The 27146-nt window shown below is 29.3% G+C and overlaps 1 protein-coding gene, 1 long non-coding RNA gene and 1 pseudogene across 4 annotated transcripts in view; 2 read left to right on the forward strand and 1 right to left on the reverse strand.

Moving 5' to 3' along the window:
- Window positions 1–27146, forward strand: part of LOC145961982 (uncharacterized) — a 357225-nt pseudogene that overhangs the window by 267100 nt on the left and 62979 nt on the right.
- Window positions 8275–9227, reverse strand: LOC145961985 (uncharacterized). Its single transcript, XR_014435763.1, has 3 exons — window positions 9090–9227; window positions 8559–8742; window positions 8275–8427 (listed from the first exon to the last, which is right to left on the reverse strand). It is a non-coding gene; the product is annotated as an uncharacterized LOC145961985 (long non-coding RNA).
- The window catches only part of LOC145961983 (mitochondrial fission regulator 2), a 75767-nt gene continuing 60159 nt past the window's right edge, over window positions 11539–27146 (forward strand). Inside the window, exons 1-2 of one of the 3 annotated variants that reach the window (XM_083082678.1) lie at window positions 11539–11631; window positions 12401–12582. In XM_083082678.1, the coding sequence (XP_082938804.1) occupies window positions 12401–12582 (182 nt within the window). In that variant the 5' untranslated portion in view covers window positions 11539–11631. The other 2 variants (XM_083082679.1, XM_083082677.1) reach the window with 2 other exon arrangements.

Genomic DNA, 27146 nt, shown 5'->3' on the forward strand with positions numbered 1-27146 from the left:
TTTATCAATCTTCTGAGGAAACGAAACAATTTACAATTTTATGATATGACATTATTACTATTTCTATATGCACATCTGTCGAATATTTTGTGATTTTCTTCACACATTGTCATAATCTATTTTAATCCAAGAAAAACGCTTGCAACAATCAAAAACAAACTGCCTACCGTGAACGGAAAATATCGAGAAAGCACGCAATTTCCGCGAATTTCGTGATTTTCTTAAAAAATCTACAATTTCGACAAAATTATAGATTATTCAGATCACTGCACAAGTATATAATTCCCAATAATAATTTTCAGTAACTACGATAAAAAATTGTTTATTGAAAACTGTAAGCAAAAGTGCAATGGAAAAAAGTATGTGAGATAAAAAAGTGCAATGGAAAAAAGTATGTGATAAAAAATAAACAAATTGGCAATAGAAAATTAATAATTTTCAAACAAAATTCTTGAAATTATCGAGGATTACAAATTATAAAGTAAAAATTAAATAATACATTTTCAAACTTTGCTCGCGGAAAAGATCTTTGAAACGGGAAAAGATAAAATCTTTAAAGAAACGAAAACGTCGGAAGAATTAAAGCGCCGCGTTTCAACAGATTTACGCACAATGAAATCGACACGCAATTGTTTTGCCTTATCGCGGCGAGCTCACAAGCTTCTGGCGTTCTTGAGTGATCACATCGACTATGTCTCACAGAACAAATTCCCATTGTGCTTTTGTTTGCGATTTTCAATATCTTACGATTTTTTATCGTTGTTATTGAAATAATTATTGTGAATAGTGTGACGTGTGTGTGTATGTATGTGTGTGTGTGTGTAGTGATCCGATTTTACGAATCTATAGTTTTAACGAAATTGTAGTTTCGATAAAATCACGAGATTCGCGGAAATTGCGTGCTTTTTCGGCGTTTTTTGTTCGCGGTTGGCGGTTTGTTTTCGATTGTTGCAGGTACTTTTCGTAGATCAAAATGGATAAGAATAATGTGAAAAAAATCACTATATTCGACAGATGTGCATACAAAAACTGTAATAATATCATATCAGAGAACTGTAAATTGTTTCGTTTTCCACAGAAGACTGATGAAAAATTTGACATTTGGATAAGAAATTGCGGTAAGTAAAAATACAAAATTCCTTTCTTCTTCTTATTTTATGTTTATTGGCTTTTGCTGACCTCAAATTAAAGACCTTATCTTGCTGGCCATTGATCTTCAGTGAACAAAATTCTTGAAAATATCAAAAATATTTGATGATAACAAAAAAGCTGAATTTTGTGAAAAATGAAGAAACGACTGTCTTCAAAATTTCAAGTAATTTTCTTTAATGAAATTTAATTACAATTTTTTAAAGTGCACTATCAAGGAAAGATTGTGGTTGACTTTCATCAATTTTGATCTCCTTTCTTGTGGTAAATCTGTATTAAAATTAAGTTGATCTGTATTCGAGCTTTTCGTCCAATGCGCCTTGTAATATTTTTTTATACTTGAAATGTTCATGTTTGTTATAAGTCTTAAATAAAAACACATGTTTAATCAGTGCTGCTAGCGCAACGGAAAAGCACAAGAATAGTAATCCAGGGATCCTAGATTTAAAACTCGAGCTATTATAATTATTTTTATTTTTTTATTATTTTATATGTCATATAATATGTATTATTTATTATGTAGAAATAAATATTCGGCATATATTTATAGTTAGATACGAATATATCTTCTAATATATTTAAAATGCATAAAATAATCGTAATATAAAGAAAATATTTTTACAGAAGAATGTTTTTCATGTTTTTATAATTTATATCAACCGGCGCAATGTAAAAAATAAAAAAAACATTGTCTTATTTCTTTATTTAATTTATTTTTTAATTATTTATTATAGCTTTAAAAAGTAAAAATATTTTTAAAAATATTCCTCTATAAAAATACTTTATTTATATTACATTCATTTTATGTATTTTAAATATATAAGGAGATATATATGCGTATCTAACAATACATATTTGCCGAGTATTTATTTCTATGTAATAAATTATACATATATTACATGTGTAAAATAATTAAAAAATTTTGAAAATTAAAAAACTAAGAAAAAATTAACAGCCCAAGTTTGAAACCTAGGATCCCTGAATTACTATTTTTACTGACACTGATCGAACATGTGTCTTTCTTTAGGTCTTATAACAAACAAAAAGATTTTTAAATTTCAAGTATAAAAAAATATTACTTACAAGGGGCATTCGACGAAAAGTTCGAACACGAATCAACTTAAAACACGTGCTTACGTATGTGTATGTGCTGAAATCTCGTATCTATTAAATCATTAAATATTAAAAATATATTGTTTAAGTATAAACATGTCTTTTTATTTAATAAAAATCGTGGGAGTTTCAAATGTAAAATAAATTTTTTAAGTAAAAAATAATTATTCTTAAAACATGTAAAAAACATTTTTTCAATGTTAAAATTAAATTTAATAAATAAAAAAACTATTTTAATGTTTTAAAAAATGCTTTCTAAATTTTTTTAAAACATTTTTACGAATTTGTTTGCTATTTGGTATTATTAAAATGTTTTTTTCAGTGTATAAATTTAACTGTAGATTTAAACAGGTAATGAAAAGTTACTTAAGTGGTCCTCAACATCAATACAAAAAGCAGAATTATGTGCAGACCACTTTAATAAAGAAGATTTTATAAGCTGTACGAAATTACATATTAGAAAAAACCCCATACCATGGACCCCAAAAGATACTGAGATTCCACATTTTGTCAAAGATAATGCTGAAAAAATTACAGAAGAAGGCAGAATTAATGAAAATATTATACAAGAAAATGTTAACCATTCGGATAATCAAGACTGCATTCCAATGGAAGTCGAAACGCATGCCGATTTTCAAGGAAACGTTGAAGAAGTCAAAAATAACAATACAAATGAAGAAGCAGCTACAAAACAAATAGCGACACGTAAGAGATGTTACCCATCCGGAAAAGAACTTTTCTGCAATTTCGGAAATGACTTCGCAAACGATGAGTGGTTTAATAATGAAAATCCACTTCCACTATTTTTGGATAATTACTCGCAGAAAGAAGTGAAAGCGAACATGATAAAAAGGCGAGTAAAAACGCAAAAAAGTCTGCTCCTCAAAAAGTGTATAATGAAGAATTCTCCGAAATTGAAAAATTAAAAAAAGAGAATTTGAGACTGAAAAAACTTCTTATGGAGAGGAAGAGAAAACAAAAAAATATGACTGTTAGGTTGAAACATCGCAATATTGCAATTCAGAAAAACAAGAACGTTTGCAAACACAGTCTAAATGAATTTTTAGATGGAAAGAAATGTTTAAAACCACTTGCGAGAACTATAAATAAAACTTCAGTTATATAAGAGGCGAAAAGAATATACAAAAGAAGAAAAAGATTTAGCAAAACAGATGTTTTATTATTCCGCAAGTGGATATTCACGGATGAGAAAGGCTGGACTAAATCTTCCATCAGAATCTTCTGTCAGAAATTGGATATCTGAAACTGAAATTCGACCAGGATTTTGCGAACAAATATTTTATAAAATTCGAGAAAATTTGTCCAAATTACCACCTTCTTAAAGAGTTGGCTGTTTAAAATTCGATGAGATGTCAATTAAAAAATTTGAAGAATACAGTCCAAAATATGATATCATCGAAGGATTAATAGATCTCGGATCCCTGGGACGACGCGATGAACCAGCGGGACATGTTCTACTATTTTGCCTTGATAGCATTAATGCGGAAAATTCTTGACGGCAAATAGTAGCATACTTTTTGACTGGAAAAAATACAACACATATGGAGATTATTGAACTCACTGAGATATGTTTACAAAAATTGAAAGAAGTAGGAGCAAATGTGCAGATAATTACATGTGACCAAGGTGGAGCAAATAGAAGAGCTTTTAATATTTGAAAAATTTCTCCACATGAACCATCTTTTCAATTGAACAATGAAACTTATTTTGCTTCTTTCGATTGGCCTCATCTTATCAAGCGGTTGATTGGCCAGTTGAGATCTCATAAGTATTGTTATGTGAATGGCGAAATCATTATATCTTTTCATGACTTATTTGCAACATGGCAAATTGACAGACAATTAAATACTTCAAATTTATTGAATCACATTACCTACGCGCATTTTTATCCAAACAATTTTGAAGTTATGAATGTGAAAAGAGCATTTCAAATGTTAAGATTTGCTGCAGCAATATCAACAGCAGGACAAAGCAATACATTAAAAAGTTCTTCATGGAAAGCATCTGCAGAATTTGTTTACAAAATGAATAAAGTAATAGATGCTATGAATGTATATTATTTAAATAATTGGAAAGGAGAAAAGGGTCCGTTATCAGATGATAATGCAATGGTTGAAGAATTATTAACGTCTTTCGTTGAATGGAGTTCAAAGTGGAGTACTCCCCCCAACAAAATATCCGAGACCTCCATGCTCTGATGGAATGATTACGACCGTGAAAGCAATTTTATCAATGTATCGTTCCATTAAACAACACTATCCGGATTTCAAGCTTGCCACTGCACTATGCAACCAAGATTCTGTAGAACATACATTTGGAAAAATTAGAGGACGCGGAGAATTTAACCGTAATCCAACTGCTAAAATGGTACGGTTAACGTTGCGGCATATTTTATCAAGTGGATATATTTATGGAAGCGACAGAGGAAATGTAACCTGTCAAGAAACATTTCCAGTAACGGATGGTACATCGGTAGTTCGTGGTGAAATGGAAAATAACAATATTCCATTACAAGAAGAATTAACTTTTTAACTGAAATGGATGATGACTATGATAATCTCATCGCGACAGCCTTTGAAGAAATTACAAAATATTCAGAACAGAATTCCGACTATCTAGATGAAATAACAAAGACCAACAAGGAGAACTTACATTCAGAGGCATATGAAAGAAATGCAATTTCATATTTCGCAGGATATATTGCTCGCTACGGTTACAAGAATACAAAGTGCGACAGCTACCGTGAAAAAAATTTGAAAACACCGATGGAAGAATTAAACGACAATGAAATCTATATTCAGCTACGTGAATATGAACATCAAGACGAAGATGATCCTGAAATAGAATGGCTATCAAGACCACCGGATTCATTTTTGAATATTATTACTCTACAACTTGAAGCAATAAATTCATGTTACAAGACGTATTGGTATTTCGAAGATGTGAAGAAAAAGCTCCTTGAGATTTGTGTAAAGCACGTCCAGCATGCTGATGAAGATTGGTTCAACCAGACCAACGAGTGTTATTCACATAGAATTCAAATGTTAGACTTTATGTTAAGAGTCAAGATATATGCAATTACAAAAAAGAATAACAATGGAGGAAGAGAAGGAATAAATACAGTATCTGGAAGATCAAAAGAAATAAAGACAAAATGTCAAAAACTAAAGAACATAAAACATATGTAAAATCACCATTGCTACGTATATAAAACGATCGGGGCTCTTCGAACGGTACGATCTGACTATTTTACATTTACTCGCGGTATTTAATGCGGAACGAGTAAAACGATCGCGGCTCTTCGAGCGGTACGATCTGACTATTTTACATTTACTCGCGGCATTTAATGCGGAACGAATAAAACGATCGCGGCTCTTCGAGCGATACGATCTGACTATTTTACTCGCAGCATTTAATGCGGAACGAGTAAAAAATATGTAAAATTTCGCGGCCTTATGGCGGATCGAATAAATTGGGAGACAGTTAACTCGGAATTTTTAAAAATTAAAACATAATTTTTTACTTTTTTTTATTTATTAATTTTAAATGCAAGATATTAACATTTTTATATTTTTTATTAGCAACTATTATATTTATATTTTTAAGAATTTCGGGTTATGTGTCAATTGGCCTCCACGTGGCGTCTCCTGGAAATGCTCTATGAGTAGCTAACAATTGACACTAAGATTATTGTGTGTGTGCACGTAAAATTACATATAAATATGTGCGTAATTTTACATATAAATATATACAGGGTGATTCAGAACAAACGTTTGTCTTTAAAATATCAATTTCTTGAATGAATTCTGAAACGATTTTTCCTCTTGCAAAATTTTGCCCGGAGCTTAGTTTTTAAACTATAAAGGAAAATAGTTAACTAATTACGGAACGAGTACGAGAGGTAGGCAGGGACGGCGCGATATAGGCGATTACGTGGGGCGCTCGTCGCGATCAGCTGATTGCTATACGCGATGAGTGTAAATATTTTTTTTTAAAAACTATATTTTTTCTTTACACCAATTGATTCCTCTCATTATTTTGTATGTAGAAGTGTTAAAGTAAGATAATCGAAAAATGAATATTTTACTAGATATTTTATGGTTTATGTAAAATTGGGAAATTATTTCAAGCCTCATAACTCGAAAAGTACTCAATGAAGAAATACTTTATTATAATATTTTGGAAAGCTCTCGAGATAAGCTATAAGAATAAGTAATAAAAAATAGGGAATTCTATTAAAAAAATTTAAAATGATCTTGATGTGACCTTCAAACAATTATTCATGGTCAAATATTTGCCACTATCTTATGTCCTCCTTCGAGTCAAACAACTTTTGTCTGAAATATTTTTTTTAAAAACTTCTCCTTTTCGAGATATTCGCGGGTATTGATTAAAATGGTCTACCCTGTATATATATATATATATATAGTATAATATATATATAGTATTATATATATATATATATATATATATATATATATATTACATATGTCATAGAATAATAAATACTTTTCATCGTTATCTGCTTCCTCATCAGTATTATTTTCTTCTAAAATTTTTTCTAATTCCTTTCTTCTTTTTTTTATTTTTTCTTCTTTTTCGATGACCTGCTCTAACTTTCTTTTTGTTTGTTCTTTGTCCATTCTGTTATAAAAAAAATCATTACGTTTGTGTAAATATTTAATGTTTTATATGTACATATATCCCAGCAAACACTAATAAATAAAAATAATATATCGTAACCAGATTACAATATCCGTCGTTTTATAAAACGTCTAGACATTTTATAAAGTGCGGTCACATTCTCAAGTGAAAAATGAAATGTTTTACAACCTGGCTAAGAGAGAATTTTAGTCATTTTATAAAACGTTTACAAGAAACTAATTGCCACATTGTCAAATGCAACGATTTTTACATCATTTTAGATTTATGATTTTTTATAAAATAATGGATTTTGTAATCTGGCTAAGACATTTATAACATCTATACAATGTTCTACGTACAAGGCATGTTGCATTTGCACGTACATTGCAATTAAATTGTTGATTGAGTAATTATAATATATGAATGTTCTTATTTTAAGTTTGGATAATAATATACATATTCTTCACACACATGCACGTACGCACGCACACACGCACGCGTATATATGTAAATAGAAATATATAATATTAATTAATTACTACTTACTCAACTTCTAACTAATCAATCTTCTACAAAATTTCTTCTGCTGGCTGATGCGAATCGTTTCACAGTCTCGAATAAACTGGTAAATACAATAATACAATACTTATACACTTTTATATGATATACAGGGTGTCCTAGACCACCCGTACACCCCTTTTCTTTCAAAAACTAAGCATTTTAGAGAAAAACGTTTTCGACAAAAATTGTATGGTTTTGAGGGGAACATAAGATGGTGTCATTGGTTTGACCTTGGATGGCATCGTTAAGGTGAGGTCAAAGACACCTTTAATTTCTTAAATGGAACACCCTATATATTTTTGCATACTCTTATAGCTTATGTCGAGAGCTTTCCAAAACACTATAATAAAGTATTTTTTCATCAAGTACTTTTCGAGTTATAAGGCTTGAAATAATTTCTTAATTTTACATAAACCATAAAATATCTAGTAAAATATTCATTTTTCGATTATCTTACCTTAATACTTTTATGTACAAAATAATGAGAGGAATCGATTGGTGTAAAGAAAACACATAATTGTTTCGAAAAAAAGAATGTAATTGTTAATTGCAAATTACATTTTTTTTACATATTTTACATATGTGTATATATATATATATATATATATATATATATATTACATATGTATATATATATATATATATATATACATATGTAATATTAATAAGTACAATACTACAATAAAATATTACATTTCTGTTTTTCATGTCCAGGTAATGGTTGAGTGAAATGATTGTGATGAAAAGTTTTGATCGATAATATACATAAAAATTCTGACGAAAACATTGGCAGAGAGAAAACGAATATTGTATTTGTGACAAAGTGCTTTTGATTTATGAATCAATCCCATAACATTACGGATTCCATTACAATTTACTACAACAAGTTGCACCAGATATTATGTAGTATTCATCTATTATGGCTATATTAGCTTCTATCTGAAAAATTGACAATAATTAACAAAGTAATCAATAATAATCAATAATAATTAACAAAAAAAATGATAACATAAAAGAATATGCTAAAAATGTGCGCTTATATATATTTGAAAATACAAAAGAAGACTTACTTCCGATAAGGCATGGGCAACTTTCATGTTTTCGGATGCAAAAATAATAAAATCTACAGAGATATCTATTTTTGCTCTTACAACATCAGCAATGGATTCATATTGATATATACCATCTCCTCTCTCTCGCATTTTGATGTAAGCCTTCCGATATTCTGTGACATATCTCAGCCGATCTTACTATCTGTAGAAATAGATTTTATATCAGAAATATATATTTATATAGCAAAAATTATATATTAAATATTACTACAGTCCAGAAAATTATAATATACTTAGCATAAAACTGATTTTTTATACAAGCTATAAAAAAAATTCTCCTATATTTTTTACTTTTATTTTTTCACAAGAAATTATTTTGCCAATTATAATTAATTGGATTACATATATTACCATCTTTTTATATAAATTTTATTATTATATAGTTTATTATTTGAAAGCGAATATAAAATAACAATTAAATACATAATCACAAATTGTGATCATTTTCTGAATGATGACTACATTATAAAACAATTATAAAAGATTTACTTATTGGTAGAAAAACATATTTCAATTATCTACGCTTATCCACGATCCATGATATATTATGCGATTATGCGGAATTAATAATAAATTAGTCATGGATTAAAAGTTACAAAAGAGATAAATTTGCTCGTTTTGCTTACACTTAAAGTCAGTACACATGAGAAAATTTTAGTATTTACCATAAGCAAATCGACCAATCACGGCGTCCATTTTATATAGCTTCCGGCTAACTTCACAATATAAAAAAATTTAATTAAAATTAAACGAATGACTCACAAACCTTTTTAATTATACTTCAAAACTCTTCATACGAAATACAAACGATTCATAAGGAGAATTTTTAATATTTAGTTATGTTGGCTAACTACATACTGTAAAAATGATTAATTTTTTATAATTATTCTAATTACTCACAAACGTTTTTAATCACACTTCAAACATCTTCATACGAAATACAAACGATTCCATAAGGAGATTTTTGGTTGGCTGAAAAATTTCCGGCTAACTTAATACGAATATCGTAAGGGCCTGAGCAGAATGGCTGCCTTATAATTTTAAGACTATGTTTTATGCCTTAAGTCTTTGTCTTAGGTAACGCACAATACTGTGCGTTATGTCTCGAGTCTTATGTATACGCAAACGTTTATTTCTTACAAATGTTCGCGTATACATAAGACTCGAGACATAACACACAGTATTGTGCGTTACCTAAGACAAAGACCTAAGGCATAAAACATAGTCTTAAAATTATAAGGCAGCCATTCTGCTCAGGCCTTACGGAAAACGGCCGGATGACCGCTCTCAGGCTTCTCTCTGTATATTGTTAGAAATACAATTGGTCACACTGAATTATTTTGTCATGTTGGCAACCCTTTAATCAACGATTGAGTTAATCGGAGTTTGGTCGAAGCGGCCCTGAGGGTGCCGTCACATGCGGCGTAACTTGCGTAAGCGTAACTTGCGCCGACCAATCACATCGTTTTATTTAAGTATCAGCTTTCGCCTAGTTATTTTACGCTCTTTATGCTATTATCGTTACGCCGAATCCAATTTTTGGCGGAAGAAACGCTGATGTATGTGTATTAGTAAGCGTATCGTACAGTGTTGTTCAAGACATATGATAGTGTAGATTGAAGAGGCATCAAAAAGTTTTAATAAAATATGAATAACGATCAAATCTTCTTCCACTTTTGCCATCGTTTCCAAATAATTATTAATATTAAGTTAGGATCCATTATTATATACTTTTCTGTGGGTTAAAACCTCTAAATTACTTTCTAAATATGTAAATACTAATATTCAAATTTTAATATTCAAACTTTAAATTTTAATTTTAACTAAATTATTATAACATAATTATGATTAATACAAAATTAATAATAGATTTAATTAATATTTTTTTGAATAGTGAGCCTACTGGTATCACCGATCGTCCTTAACGTGGCCTCAAGAACACATATGTACTGTTTTAAAGTTAAAAAGATTGAAGTAAATATGTACTTCAATCTTTTTAACTTTAAGCGTCGTCTACAATGGCCGTAGCATAAGGTTGTAAGGCCGTAGTCGTAAGAAATTGACCAATCACAGTTGATTATTCTCCTGAACTTCAACTGGGATTGGTCAATTTCTTACGACTACGGCCTTACAACCTTATGCTACGGCCATTGTAGACGACGCTTTATAAATATTGCACACATTCCGCTTCACACATACTTGTATGCAGAGCATCGGTTGCCCATGATGCGTACTTTTCGAGACGCGTAGGTTACGAAGACCAATCGCAAATCTTCTTAGCATTTCCATTAGAGTGTACAATGGAAAATCTAATCTACAATTGGTTGTATTTGTTACGCATTCCGCACAATACGCCCCATGTGAAAGCCGACTTTCAAAATGACGTAACTTCAATTAAAAGTTACTAGAATACGCAAGTTACGCTTACACAAGTTACGCCGCATGTGACGGCAGCCTAAAGCCGGTTATACAATAGCTGTCGTAAGTCGGGTGTCGTAAGAGTTAACCAATCACAGTTGATTTTAGAGAAGAATAATCGAATACGATTGGTCAACTCTTACGACACCCGACTTACGACAGCTATTGTATAACCGGCTTAAGTCCGCTAAATGTGGCCATTGTAAACGACGCTTGTAGCCGCATTCAGCGAACTCAACAGTTGGGCAACATTACTAGATTTTCCGATGTAATTCGACGCTGATTGGTCGGATCTAAAAGTAAAAACCAACCATGCAACTGTTGTAAAATTCGTGAATCTGATTGGTGTATGCTCTTAGATTCAGTCAAAATTAAGAGCATACACCAATCAGGCTCACGAATTTTACAACAGTTGCAAAGCAGCTTTTTCTGCTGAACGCAGCCAATGTTGCGGCATTTTGTATATCTAGTGACTTTAATAAAGATAAATGCTCATCAGTCTAGAATCTAGATATGCTATGGTCTAAACATCTATGTTTCCATTATAACCTCTTTTCTGCAGAGTAAAGTACAAAATATGTATGAATGAAAGTAATTAATTATAAATCACAGAGTATGTATAAACGTTCGAAGTGATAATATTTCTTTAAATGAAGCTTGGAGTTTATGTTTTGTATTTACGATCTATCAGTGTTGTAAATCTGACAGAATTAATTTCGAATTTCACACGATTTCTAATGTATGTTATCACATTATAAATTTTTTCTATTAATTCTGTAATGTACATTGAAATTGTCAGGATAGCAATAATTGATTACGAGGGTAAAGAATTTATCTCGATGCATGATGATCAGTACTTCTGCTATATGATACTAATCATCACAGATGTAATTATATATTAATATTTAATGATTAATATTTAATATTTTTATAATTTATCATCATGTATGTAGTTTGTTTTAAATTGTGTATATATATATATATATATATATATATATATATATATATATGTTAAATTTATAATAAAATAGATTTCTAAAAGATTTTATGATAATATAAATATGTATAAAATAGATTTATATGTTGTTATTATATTATTTGTAGATTTTATTGATTGATATAAAGTTGTATAATAAAGCAATTAAATTTCATAAATAAATATTTTTTATGTTTGTATATGCAAATGACAATTGTCATAGGTTTACATATGTACGTATATATATATATATATGTGTGTGTGTGTTTGTATATGCGTATATAGGATAAAATTTCTCAAATATGATATTTTAAACACTATTGTTCATTTGTTTTTAATATTTTCTATTTTAATATGTAAAATTGCTGTTACATTATATCAAAATTATGAAAATTATTCTTTACAGATGAGTGATATTATATGTGGAAAAAGAAGAAGTATCATAAGGAGAATAGGTTCTTTTTTACCTCTGAAGCCACCACCAAAAATATATGTCAGTGTAACACCATTACATTCGATGACAAGTTCAATGATTAATGAGGAAACTAGTAATACTTATGTCGATACAAATGGATATGGTTCTATGAGGTCAGCAATTTGGTTTGTCAAATTATGATTAAATCTTCACAAGCTTTTCTTTATTTACAAACATATGTGGATATATGCATATAAAATATATGCAAATATGCATGATATACGCATAGTTATATAAATAAATAAATAAAAAAATATATATATATATATATATTTATTTATTTAGTTATATTATATATATATATATATATATATATATATATATATATATATATAGAAGATATTTGATATAGAGTAATATTATATTTTTCATGGAAAAATAAGCATCTTCTTTGTAGCAAAATTTTTGGAAATGCATTATTTTTTAGATATAGGTGTTTAATATACCAATAGAGTACTTTTGCTGCTTTTTTATTCTTTGTGTAAAAATTTTGGAAATTCTCCATTAATTAAGACTATTTACACATTAATATAGGCATCTATTAATGAAAAAAAAAATATATTTTTTTTTGTCATGCATTCTCTGATTATTGATAACTTGCTATATAATTTTTTAATATATAAAGATCAAAAAGTGTTAATTATGATAAATATTTGTATTCAGTTTTCTGACTGATTGATCCGGACTTCAAATTTTTTGTAATTGTTCATTCAAAGTGAGCAAGAAATCTATCTCGTTGGTACCACATGGATTTTTATACACTCAATAAGTGGACAGTAAAAATGTCTTATAATAATTTTGTAAAATTTCCAATATTTGTTTATACTTACAATTGTTTAATATTGCGTAATAATATAAGAATCAATTACTTAATTATTAATAAATTCACAGACAATATTTTCAACAGTGAATAGATTTGATTTTGTTATCTATTTTACACAGTTTGGATTTTTAATTGATCAATGTAATGTATATTTCAAAGATTAATTTCATGTCCATGGCTTTGTTAAATGACTGTTTGTAAACAATTGTGAATTATTATTTTACCATTTTTCAGTTTTTATATATTTCGTTTATAAAACTGCATATGATTTTGAAAATTATTATAATTCTTGATTCATATAATTCGTGATAAAAAATGTAAGAAGGATGAAAGAAATGATATATCCACAAAACACTGTTGACTAATATTCTCATGTTCTCTGTCTTGTATTGATATACATTTGGACGTCATGTCACAGCTGATAAAATATTACATAATATCTTATAATATTAATTATTTTTTTTAATCTCTGATGTTTTTCATATTTTTCCAGTTTTTTGAAAATTTTTAATTAAATTACAAATATGATTGAGAGAAAATATTTTAGTATAATGAAAATTTAAATAAAAGCACACAAATCTTATAAAAAATGGATCCTAGCAAAATCGGTTGAAAATATTGTATAACACAGTTTATAACATCCTGATAAAAAGTGTTCATAAGCACGAAATCCAAAAATAATTAAATAGGATAGTTTTTGAGTTACAGAACACCGGAACATCGAAAAAATAAGCTCATCAGTTCATGGTAATCTTAATGTGTATGATCATGATAGTGTGTCTGTGTGTATGTGATGTGTGTATATCCCGACAAAAACAGTACGTGAAATCCACGTTATTACCACGTAGATTAATATCGTTGAATCCACGTAGATATTCGAGTGGATAATCCGTTCAAAAACGGTACTAGAATTTACGTGGAATCTATGTGAAAATTTCATGAACTTTCGAGACATATTACTTTTTTCATTTTTGATAAGTGACTATCTTGGACATTTATAAAAGTATATAAATACACTCGGCCATAAGAATAATTTTATTTTTATTTATATTTTATTTTTAATATACGCAATAAATAGGATATCAACCATTTATCCGTATAATTTCAAATAATCTGTTTCATATTCTGAATCCCAACAAGCGATTCAGATTATTAAACAAATTATTTTAAATTAAATCAGTTTATTAAATTAAACTGACTAAAGGACCGTCTACAATGAAAATAATATCGGTGGAGTGGACGATGGAGTAAGGCGTAAGACTAGGAGTAATGCGAAATGGAAAAGAACCATTCGCTTACGCCTTACTCCACCGTCCAACTTCACCAATATTACTTCCATCGTAGACGGTCCTTAAAAGAAAAAATAAACTTCGGACCGTGTTAGTATCAGTTCTTTATATACACTTATGACGAAAAGTTGAATACGAGTTAGCTAATTTGATGCAGCGCCGCATAGCGGTAAAGCGAGGAAGCATATTCTATATACATATGTACTATTACATATTTAGAAACATACAGATATAATCTTTTTTTTAGCAAACTTTTTTATCTTTCTGAAAGATTTCAGAAATATTGCAAATACAATATTATATAAAATATAAATATTATAATATTATAATATAAATATTATAAATATTATAAAAACATGATGCAGGTATATTTCTGAAATATTTCAGATACAAAATTACAATTGAAAAATTTTAATAAAATATCTTTTAACATTACAATATTACCGAGTCGTTGAATGATTAATCATAATTTCAATAGAAATATCCACATGAAATCTACATTGATATTTCGAGAATAAAGTACCTCGATGTAATAATGAAAAAAGAAAGTTGTATCCACGTAGATAATTCGTGGATAAATCTGCATCTAGTAAGCCACGTAAAATACGTGGATTCGACGAGGATGTGACGTAACTGTTTTTGTCGGGATACGCGATGGATGTGTGTGTGTGTGTGTGTGTGTGTGTGTGTGTGTGTGTGTGTGTGTGTGTACGCGTGCGTATGATGGGCGTGTGCGTGTGTGTGTAGAGATGCAAAATTCGTTTTGATCGATTACCGTTTTAATAGATTGAATTCTAAGAATGTTTAAATTCTTCATAATAAACTTCATAATAAAACGTATATAAGCCATTTATTAACGTTAATCAAATAATACCGTCGGAATCAGCGTTACCCGATGAGAACCATGAAGAGGTTACGCGATCGGATTTTGCACATCAAGCGACGCGGTAGCGTCGCGACGCCAAGTACATAAAAAACTGATAAAAAATTAGGTCCGATCATTGAGAGTCACTATTCTCGACGCGGCGCTACCAAGTAGCTTATCCAGAATTTTACGTTAAATTGACGTCAAATAAACTTTTGATTGAAATATTTCAGAAACTAAAGCCGTAATTAAAAATCTAATGGCATTTTTCTTATATAATGTGAATACAAGCTTTCGATTGTGACCAGTTTGAATAAAATCGGTGCAGTCAATCCCGAGAAATGATAATCGCATGTCAGAATTGTGACATTTTTCATTTTCCTTCATAATAAGGTTCAAACTCATGAACGTATCTTCGCATGCATACATTCAAAGCGATTTTGTCCCTCAAGCTGCGTTCATACCGCGCATATATGATTATTCGCTTTAGTGTGCAAAAATGCTTTAAGAGACAAAACCATTTATGTACATGTGTGTGCATACGTATGATATGTGTATACGTGTGAGAGATTAATTTATCGCATAACAATTTTCAAAAACCTCTTGGGAGTAAAATCTAATCTATCTCGAAAACGGTATCACAAAAATATAAAAACTGTACCGTTAGATAAGACTTCTAAGAAGACTAAGTTATCGTATTATAACAATATTCAAAAACCACTCCTTGAGAGTGAACTCTAATATCTAGAAAATGAAGCCTTGTAAAAATACGCGACTTACCCTTAGTAAAGATTTTTTAAAATGCATATATATTTTTTACAGAAATAATATAAATTTTTACAAAAAGGTGGTGATATCCCTCTAGAAACAACTTTATAAAGGTAAAAAAAATACGTCATGTACATAAAAAAATATCTAAAAAATCTATATAATCTATATAACATATATTTTCTGTAGAAATAATATAAATTTTTACAAAAAGCAATGAGATCCCCTAAAAAAACCTTATAAAGGTAAAAAATACAAGTACATAAAAAAAATCAAAAATCTAAAAGAGTGATAAAAATAAAATATTTAAAAATCGATACAAGATCAATACTATTAGCCAAGTACAATAAATTATGTGATATTAATTGGTAATCGATACTAAATGAGTTAAGATTACTTTAATTCCTAAAGCATTTTTTATATCATGTATATAATTTAAAAAAGTTTTACACAAATTCTAATGCCCGATTTCACCAACCGCGTTCAACTTTAATCTTAGTTCAACTTACTCTTTGTCTCTTTTTAAAGGACGAGTTAGAAGGAGATAAAGAGTGAGTTAAACTAAGATTAAAGTTAAACGCGGTTGGTGAAATCGGGCATAAGTCGCATAAATGATCTTCAGGTCGAAGTAAGATATGAAAACTTGGCGTGCCCCCCCCTTCCCCCGCCCCGTCGTTTACATATCTTGAATAAAATAAAAAATTTGATTATACAATATACATATATACAATATATATTTGTTAATCCTTTCATTTAGCAAGTACAATTTACATTTTTATAAAATAAGCTTTAGATTACGAATATGCAACAGGCAGCCTGTGGGCCAGAAACGATCTGCGAACCTTTTCAGTCTGGTTTACAACAATCAAACTTTACTTGCAGAGAAAATAAAAAACTTATAAAAAAAGAAATTTCGCTTTGCCTAATCTCTATGGTGATTTCCAAGTAATACAGAGGAGACAAGATATATAAGTTCAAAATTTAGCTACGCGCGTGCACGGTCCGTAGTATAATTTCAAATTTTATATTGGGCCCATCAAAAATCTAGCTTTTTCTTATTTTAAACTATATGATTTAAATACGGGGCACGCCAAGTTTTCATATCTTACTTCGCCCTGAAGGTCATTTATGCGACTTAGAATTTGTGTAAAACTTTTTTAAATTATATACATGATATAAAAAATGCTTTAGGAATTAAAGTAATCTTAACTCATTTAGTATCGATTATCAATTAATATCACATAATTTATTGTACTTGGCTAATAGTATTGATTTCATATCGATATTTAAATATTTTATTTTTATCACTCTTTTAGATTTTTTTATTTTTTTTTATGTACTTGGCGTATTTTTTTACCTTTATAAGGTTTTTTTTAGGTTAGGTTATTTGATCTGTAAAAAAAAGGCAGATTGATTTGCATTTCTGAAAATATTTGATATGTTGTGCGTTTTTACATTGTCTGTGTAAGCATGAATGTATACGTTTTGTAGTATTTCAATGCAAGTTGTCCAGTTTTGAAAGTTTTTAGATGTAATCACACACACACCACATACGCGCATGCGCACACTGCCATGACAATATCATGACCATAAACATTAAGCTATTATGAGCCTAGTTTTCGGATGTTTAACTTTCTATAACTATCCATCGAAAACTATCCATTTTTGGACTTTGTGTCCATGGACACTTTTCATCAAGACATTATAAACTACGTTATATTACATTTTCAGCCGTTTCGACTGATTCGAGATGCATTTTTTATAAGATTTGTGCGAAAATCTTTATAAATATTTTATTTTTATTTTTTACATTTCTTTGGTTGCTATTATTACTAGATTGTTGAATCAATATTATTTATAAATGTATGTATGTATGTGTATATATATATATATATATATATATATATATATATATGAAATATATAACTATGATATATAATGTGAAATGTATAAGGTAATTGAGTATTTATTTTCTGAGAGAATGTATATATTTTGAGATGCTTAATTTATATACTGTAATATATCACTGTTATAAAATATTTTTGTTTTTTCTCATTTTTGTTAGAAGCTATTTATTAACATGAGTAATCTTAAATATCTCTAAATAATAGTTCATCATAGATATTTTATACATTCTACTCAATTATAGTATAACTCAATTTTAATGATGAAAAACAATGTTTCAAATAAAATATGCTTGGTTTCAATGAAGATATTCAGTGATAATATTGTTTTAATTATAGATTGAATATTTCAAGACTACCAGTGTTCTTTTTTAATAAAACAAATAAAAAAGTGTTTTATTAAAAAAGAACACTGGTAGTCTTGAAATATTCAATCTATAATTAAAACAATATTATCACTGAATATCTTCATTGAAACCAAGCATATTTTATTTGAAACATTGTTTTTCATTAAAATTGAGTTATACTATAATTGAGTGATTTGTTTCAAATATTTACTTCTACATACATATAGATGCATTGCTAATGCGCTCTTTGGCCGATAAGCCGTGCTCACGGGATCTGTGTCGTGATTTTATATACTGTCTTACAAAGGGAGGGCGCGACCTTCGGAACACCGATTTGAAAAAAATTTTAACGGTATATAGTACTCGACTAAAGAAGTATTTGAGAAAAGCGAGAGGACGCAACGCTCAGCCGTTTTTGAAAAAAACCAACTTAAAAATATGCTGTATCTTGTATACCGGTGAATTTAGACCGATCATCGAGTAAGCGGCGTAGCTCGGGCGCTAAAGCCCGAGACTACTACACTGATGGTCATATGTTCGATCCCGACCTGTGGTAGTTTCTTTTTTCATTTCTTCATCGCGTTTTTAACGCGAATCCTGCAACATTTTTATAAAATAAAGTTAATTTAATAAGTAATTTTATTTTTTGTTTTTATTTTGCATCACGAAAGGTAATTTAATTTATTCTACTTATATATTCTACTCGATATTAACCAAAAAAATAAATTAAATAATTACGCCACTATTTAAATATAATTATAATTTAATGTAAAATTGCGAAAAATATTTTTTGTATTAAATTATAATTATTTAATAAGTGGCGTAATTATTTAATTTATTTTTTTGGTTAATATCGAGTAGAATGTATAAAATTGTAAGATTTTATGAAATTGAATGTAAATTAACGACGTATCGTAAATAAATTAAATTGCCTTTTGTAATGTAAAATTTAAAAAAATGCAAAAGAAATAAAATTACTTATTAAATTAACTTTATTTTATAAAAATATTGCAGGTTTCGCGTTAAAAAGAAATGAAAAAAGAAACTACCACAGGTCGGGATCGAACATATGACCAGCAGTGTAATAGTCTCGGGCTTTAGCGCCCGAGCTACGCCGCTTACTCGATGATCGGTCTAAATTCACCGGTATACAAGATACAGCATATTTTTAAGTTGGTTCTTTTTTTTTAAACGGCTGAGCGTTGCGTCCTCTCGTTTTCCTCAAATATTTCTTTAGTCGAGTACTATACACAGTTAAAATTTTTTTCAAATCGGTGTTCCGAAGGTCGCGCCCTCTCTTGTTAAATGAATCTCACTTTCGGGTTAGACGTTTTCCTTCTCACCACATAGCGGCGAGGCGTGAAGCTCGTGGAAGTAAATGAATATCCATTGAATATCTTTAGTAGCTACTTGGTGAATATACACTCACATACGAAAAAATGGACTACTAAATTTTAGCAAAATTGTTTAACATTTTTTAATGGCAACAAATCAGCAAAAAATCACCGTATTGATATGAAATATAGCTCAAATTAAACAGTCCTCTTAAAAAATAAAACAATCAAATTTGAATTACAAAAAATGTTTTACAAAATGGCGAATGCTGAAGATAGACTTTGAAAAATAGAAAACAAATTTTTTTTCAAATTGCTGCATTGCTCAGGAAAATCGGCTTCCTGGTGCAAAAATGTTCTTAAGCTTATTTATTTCTTAATAAATCCATATTTTAATAAATTTTTTACGACCTTTTTTGATAAAGTTATACCGTTTTGAAGGAAATGTTACCAAATGAAACTTTCCTTGTAAAAAATCTGCAATTCAGAAACAAATTATCATGGAAAACTTTTTCAAATAAGAAATTAAAGTGTAACTCGATCCAAGATGATTCATATAGAGATAAACGGTCAGATTTAAGGGGGAGGACATAGACGTATCGAAAATGACTCTATTTTCAGGAATTTTTTTCCCGGAAAGTATTAAAATTATCAAAACATGAGTTTTACCAATACATATTGTTGTATAATAACATATTGTTGTATATATTTTCCTTAACACAGCGTTAAATTTTTATTAAAAAATATTAAAAAACATAAGAAATATTATCGCTGGCATCGGACGTGGTCATACCTGTTACGCTTTGCAGTAGCCATTGTGCCACTTATAAGGTTCATCTAAAAAAAATCAATTAATATTTAAAAAATGGCGTTCATCTGAATCTGAAAATGCAAATTTTCGCCTAAAAATCGATCATTTTTGGCTATAAAAGAAATAAGACATTAAAAAACCGGCTATGACAAAGACCGCATATTTTCATGCTGAATAAGTAGAAAAAAATCAAATTTCGATATATGTAATGGTTCTCGAGATATTTTGGTTACCGATTTCGAAAACACAGTTTCGAGAAAACCGCGTTTAAAATTTTAAGTTTACTTTTAAGCAATATATCAGTGATTTTTTTTTACTTACATGGAATCATCTACTCCAAGGCTATATAATAAGTCCTCAGAAGACGTAGTAGAGTCCAATAATTGAAGCTTGTCTTCGACGTAATCTAGCCTCTTTTGTCGTCTCTAAGCAGTGCGGTCCGCTTTCATTACTCGACACGAATCTTCTGCTTCAATATATCGATGTGCATTTGGTCCTGCAGCGATGCCCATTGCTTGCATTATTTGCAATAGTGATGATGTACCTTCATTATAAATACATGTGGCTATACAAGTTGCAATTTGCGCCACTGCATAACTTTTGGAGCAACTTTCTAGATCAGATTATTGAAGCTCTCATTATTGTTTTGTATAAAACCACCTATGCAACGCTCCAATAAATTTTCGTTGCAAGATTTTCGTAGATGGGTCGTAGAATAGCTTGTAATACATCTTCTGGAAGAGCTTGATAATCATATTTATAAGTATGTAATATATTTCCAGCTTTTGCTCGCTGCCAGCTTCTTTCACTTCCTATCTTTGCGAAAAATATTTTGTTGAAGCAGCTCTCTAGATCCTTTTCATTTATGCATTTTTAAAAAATATTTCGTACTCCAAAGAAATATATCAAAAAATGGAAAGATGCGTTGAACGAAACGAACAGTTGCAGGAATAACAAACTACTGAGGCAGAGAGCTATACTATAGCTAACGATTTTTTTGACTCATAAAAAGATATGCCCCCCCTTAAATCTTTCCTTAAAACGATATAACTTTATTTAAAAAAATCGTAGAAAATTGATTAAAATATAAATTTGTTAGGAAATAAATGAACTTTTTTAAAAACGCATACATTTTTATATCAGGAAACAAAAATTTGTGTATCAGTTAAAAGAAAATTTGTTTCTCATTTCTCAAAGTCTATCTTCGACATCCGTCATTTTGTAAAATATTTTTTGTAACTCAAATTTGTATTTTTGTTTTCTAAAAGAAATGTTCAAGCTTTAATTTGAATTTTGTTTCATCTTAATACGATGATTTTTCGCTGATTTATTGTTATTGAAAGATGTTAAAATTTTAAAAAATAGTAATTTGTCGTATAGTAAAAATTTTCAAAAACCACACTTTGAGGATGAAAAATAAATCTCCAAAATGATTCGTCGCAGAAATATGGAACTCACGTCATTAGTTGAGGTTTCTGCAAAGACTAAATTAACGTAGAGTAACAATTTTTAAAAACTACCCCTTGGGGATGAAATCTAATATCTCGAAAACGGTGTACCACAAAAACATAAAACCTGTGCTGTTCGATAAGACTTGTAGAAAGACTAATTTAACGTATAGTAATAGTTTTCGAAAACCACCCCTTTGGGGTGAAATAAAATATCTCGAAAACGGTGTACCATAAAAATATAGAACCTGTGCCGTTCGATAAGACTTGTAAAAAGACTAATTTAACGTATAATAATAGTTTTCGAAAACCACCCCTTTGGGGTGAAATCTAATATCTCAAAAACGGTGTACCACAAAAATATAAAATCTGCTGTTTGATAAGACTTGTAAAAAGACTAATTTAACGTAGAGTAACAATTTTTAAAAACTACCCCTTGGGGATGAAATCTAATATCTCGAAAACGGTGTACGACAAAAATATAAAACCTGCGCCGTTCGATAAGACTTGTAGAAAGATTAATTAACGTATAGTAATAATTTTCGAAAACCACCCCTTGGGGGTGAAATCTAATATCTCGAAAACGGTGTACCACAAAAATATAAAACCTGTGCCATTAAATAAGACTTGTGGAAAGACTAATTTACCGTATAATAACAATTTTTAAAAATCACTCCTTTAAGTACATTTAGTATTATATAAAAACACAGATTTGTGATACTTAACAACAATCAAGTGGACTGTAAATTTTGTAATATTCATCAAAAAGTAAATATTGTAAAATTTTTCTCATATCTGTTTAGACATAATATATTTTGACATATTATATATTAATCTAAATAAAGAGAATAGAGAGTTATTTTGAGGAAAGTCTAGAAGAGAGCGGGATGAAACTCTTTTCCATCTTTAAGTGATACTGAAAATAAACTTTCTGGAAAGAAATTGGAAGGATATTTATCTAGTTACCAAACTGTAAGGGTTATTGCACAAACTTTTTCATAACATGTTGTATTACATTAAGTACTGATCGTAACTTAGATTCATACATAATTTTAAATTTCAATCAACGCTGAAGAAAATTGTAATTTAGTAGTACAAAAGTGGTTAGCCTCGAAATGTTAAAAATGTATATATATTTTTTGCAGAAGATATAAATTTTACAAAAAGATGTGAAATCCCTCTAAAAAATCTTACAAAGGTAAAAAAAATACGCCATGTACATAAAAAATATTCCACCTTGCATGCAACAAAACGTTTAATAAAAAAATATTTCTAAAAATAATTTATAAAAATTTTCCCTCAAAAAATATATATAATTTTCCTTAAAAAAATCAAAACTAAATATGAAATCAATAATTTATTATCAGTAATTAATTAGCTAAGAATAAAGCAATTGATAGGGATTTGTAATTTGAAATATTTGTCATAAATTCAATTTTGCATTCATGAATTATAGATTCGACAAAATGAAAAAGATTTTCAAAATAAGTTCAATACTTTGTATGATATATAAAAATACATTACTACGTGTGATCCAAATAAATATTTGTACAATATATAAAATATCACTAATATATTGCGGATTTTATATTGCAGATTACAAATAGTATGTCATAAAACTTAACACTTATTGCAATAACATCGATTGTATTAATCGCCAATTTTGAATTTAAAAGAGAAAAACTAATCGACTTTTTTTAAGATCATAAGTTTTACTAAGTAGACCTGGAACTAAAGGATTTAAGAAAATTTACATATAAAAATTTGAGCCAAGTCGTATTATAATTTACACATTTTTATATTAGGAAATATTTAATTTTGAAATTAATCATAAGCTTTGCTAAGTAAATTCGGAATTAAAAAAATTAAGACCAAAACGATTTATAAAAACTTGGCATGCTCGGGTCACATTATAATACACATAATTTTACAAATTTACAAATATACATAATTTTACAAAGTTTGCGAATTATATACCTGTAATTTCAATTATAGAAATATGTGAATTATATACCCGAGCACGCCAAGTTTTTGTAAGTCGTTTTGGTCTTAATTTTTTTAGTTCCGAATTTACTTGACAAAGCTTATAATTAATTTCAAAATTAAATATTTCCTAATAATAAAAATGTATAAATTATAATACGACAGCTCAAATTTTTATATGTAAATTTTCTTAAATCCTTTAGTTCCAGGTCTACTTAGTAAAACTTATGATCTTAAAAAAAGTCGATTAGTTTTTCTCTTTTAAATTCAAAATTGGCGATTAATACAATCGATGTTATTGCAATAAGTGTTAAGTTTTATGACATACTATTTGTAATCTGCAATATAAAATCCGCAATATATTAGTGATATTTCATATATTGTACAAATATTTATTTGGATCACACGTAATAATGTACTTTTATATATCATACAAAGTATTGAACTTATTTTGAAAATCTTTTTCATTTTATCTATAATACATAAATGCAAGATTGAATTTATGACAAATATTTCAAATTACAAGTCCCTATCAATTGCTTTGTACTTGGCTAATTAATTACTGATAATGAATTATTGATTTCATATTTAGTTTTGATTTTTTTAAGGAAAATTATATATATTTTTTGAGGGAAAATTTTTATAAATTATTTTTAGAGATATTTTTTTATTAAACGTTTTGTTGCATGCAAGGTAGAATATTTTTTATGTACTTGGCGTATTCTTTTTACCTTTGTAAGGTCTTTTTTAGAGGGTATTTTTAATCTCGAAGAAATTTATCGCACACAAAATGAGCCATCTAAGCCTCCGCGTCGCGACGTATCATACCTGATGATATTGAACAAGAAATTCAATGCATACAAACAAGATAAATAGAACAGAATGTATTATACAATCACAATCCAACCTATGAGAACAAGCGATTAAGCCAGCAGCTAAAGCAGGAATATGTTGTGTAATGATGCAAGGAATCAGAAACATATACATATACATAAACATTAACATTACGCCGAAATAGAGGATATATCTACTAAGACACCGCAATCCAAACTGCACAATGAATACAGAACTCAACAAGAAAACAGATGCACAATTCACAGCGATTACGTTCAATGATGTACATCGGACAGAACGCGGATATCTATCATTAAATAAAACTCGTAATATGATCTCGGAATTCGAGAAATTCTGAAATAAATTGCAGGAGTTTTTTAGCACAACCACATACGAGGTAGAATATATTGATTTATTAGATGAAGTAATGCTATTAGGATCCATATGAGCTATATGCGAAATTAAAAAGCAAAACAATAGACCTTTAAATTAACTAAATTTCTACATTTAAAGCAAAAGCTGGAGACTTGTTTTCTTTAAATGCGTCGTACTTTTCTTACTTGTTATGCAAGTAAGAAAAGTACGACGCATTTACGAATTAAATTTAATACAAACAAAAATCTAGAGAAAGCATGTAAGCATAGGGATTTCGAGTCGTCAAATTAGTCCTGGAATTTTGTATGAGTTTATATTTTAAGGAAAATGACATCACATGGTACGCAATATTAGAAGTAATTAGCAGTAAATCTTATAAAGTTTTTTTCGAATAAAATTGCACAACAATATTAAAATGCAGTTGGATCACGAATATACTATGTACACTATGTCGCAAGAACTAATAACAGCGGCCAACGTAGAAAAAAAGAATTAATGACCGTCATGCAACAAACGACTAATGTCACGCCAACCTACAATCATAAAAATAAAAAATATACTCATACAATACCGAAAATATCGAAAGTCGAATATTATGATCGAGATTGTCGAATTAATCAATACAAGACACTATTTTCATTACAAAAATCTGTAAATTAGGTACAAGGGTCAGAATAAATTAATAAATTAACTTATAACAGTCAATATATTTAATAAAATACAATATGTAATGTTATAGGACGATCGAGAGATTTGTCTAAAAATATTATTGATTGTATGGTCGGAAGGCTGCTCTCGAAAACAGTCCTTGAAACAAAATGCTATTTTATTTACCATTTCTAAACAGCATTTTTAAACAGCAGTTCTCTAAATAATAACGACATAATATCATACAATATCAATAATCCTTAAAACTAACTAAACATATATTTCTTACAATTCGGCCGTTTTGACAAAAGATCATGGTAAACCTGCATAAAATCCTGTTCGTATGACTTTGATCTTGACATATGTTATCAAGGTCATCCTCTTGAGTAACATTCCAAAGGTTTTAGCCGTCGGTCGTTGTTTATTAAAAAGTTATAGACAAAAGAATTTATATAAATTTCACATAATTTTCAGACACCATGTACAATAATAAACCTAGATTTTAATAAAAATAAGTGTTATGGATACAACATACATTTTTAACACTGTATACATAGAATCATAAACATATATGAACAGGCATGACAATACCATTTAGTTTCTCTTTACAATCTCATACTTTGTATATAAACAGAAATGTTATTGTAAGAATTTCTTACTCTTATTTTCCTCCAATATTCTTGCCCCAGTGTGGAGGCCTGCCCTGGCCCTATCTTAGGGTCCATCCGCCACTGCTATTTGGTACAGTGGGGATTTTAGTATATAGAGGGATCTTAGAGGATGTGGTCACTCTACGGGTTGTGCTCGTCGGTGCCGTTTCGGAAGCCAGCATGCACGCGAATACCGGCACTTATTTGGTCAGCGAGCGACCTTTCAGGGATCCTCCGTGGCAATCGGCATTGCATCCATCGAGTGAGATACCAACATCGCTCTGGAGTCATATATCACTGTGTTAAAAAGCAGTATTAGATGTGAGGTCTGGATAGCTCAGTGGTCTAGAGCAGTTGCCCGGAAAGCGAAAGACTCGGGTTCAATTCCCTATCCAGCCACTTGCACCTCACATATTTTTCTAGTCTGCGAATATTGTTTTCTAGCAATTATTCGTTAGGCTGAAAAATGTGTGAATGCTTTCTCCACAGGATATGCGTCAATGCCGTTGCCACGGATGGATTCTGTCGCTCGTTGATCAAATGGGCGTAAAGACACGTCCGACCTCCTCCCACATACATCCCTATCTTTCTCTGGACC

The sequence above is a fragment of the Camponotus vicinus genome, unplaced genomic scaffold (genome assembly GCF_025532165.1).
Source record: "Camponotus vicinus isolate PSW18456_S1 unplaced genomic scaffold, iyCamVici1.0 SCAF_11, whole genome shotgun sequence".
NCBI lineage: Eukaryota > Metazoa > Arthropoda > Insecta > Hymenoptera > Formicidae > Camponotus > Camponotus vicinus.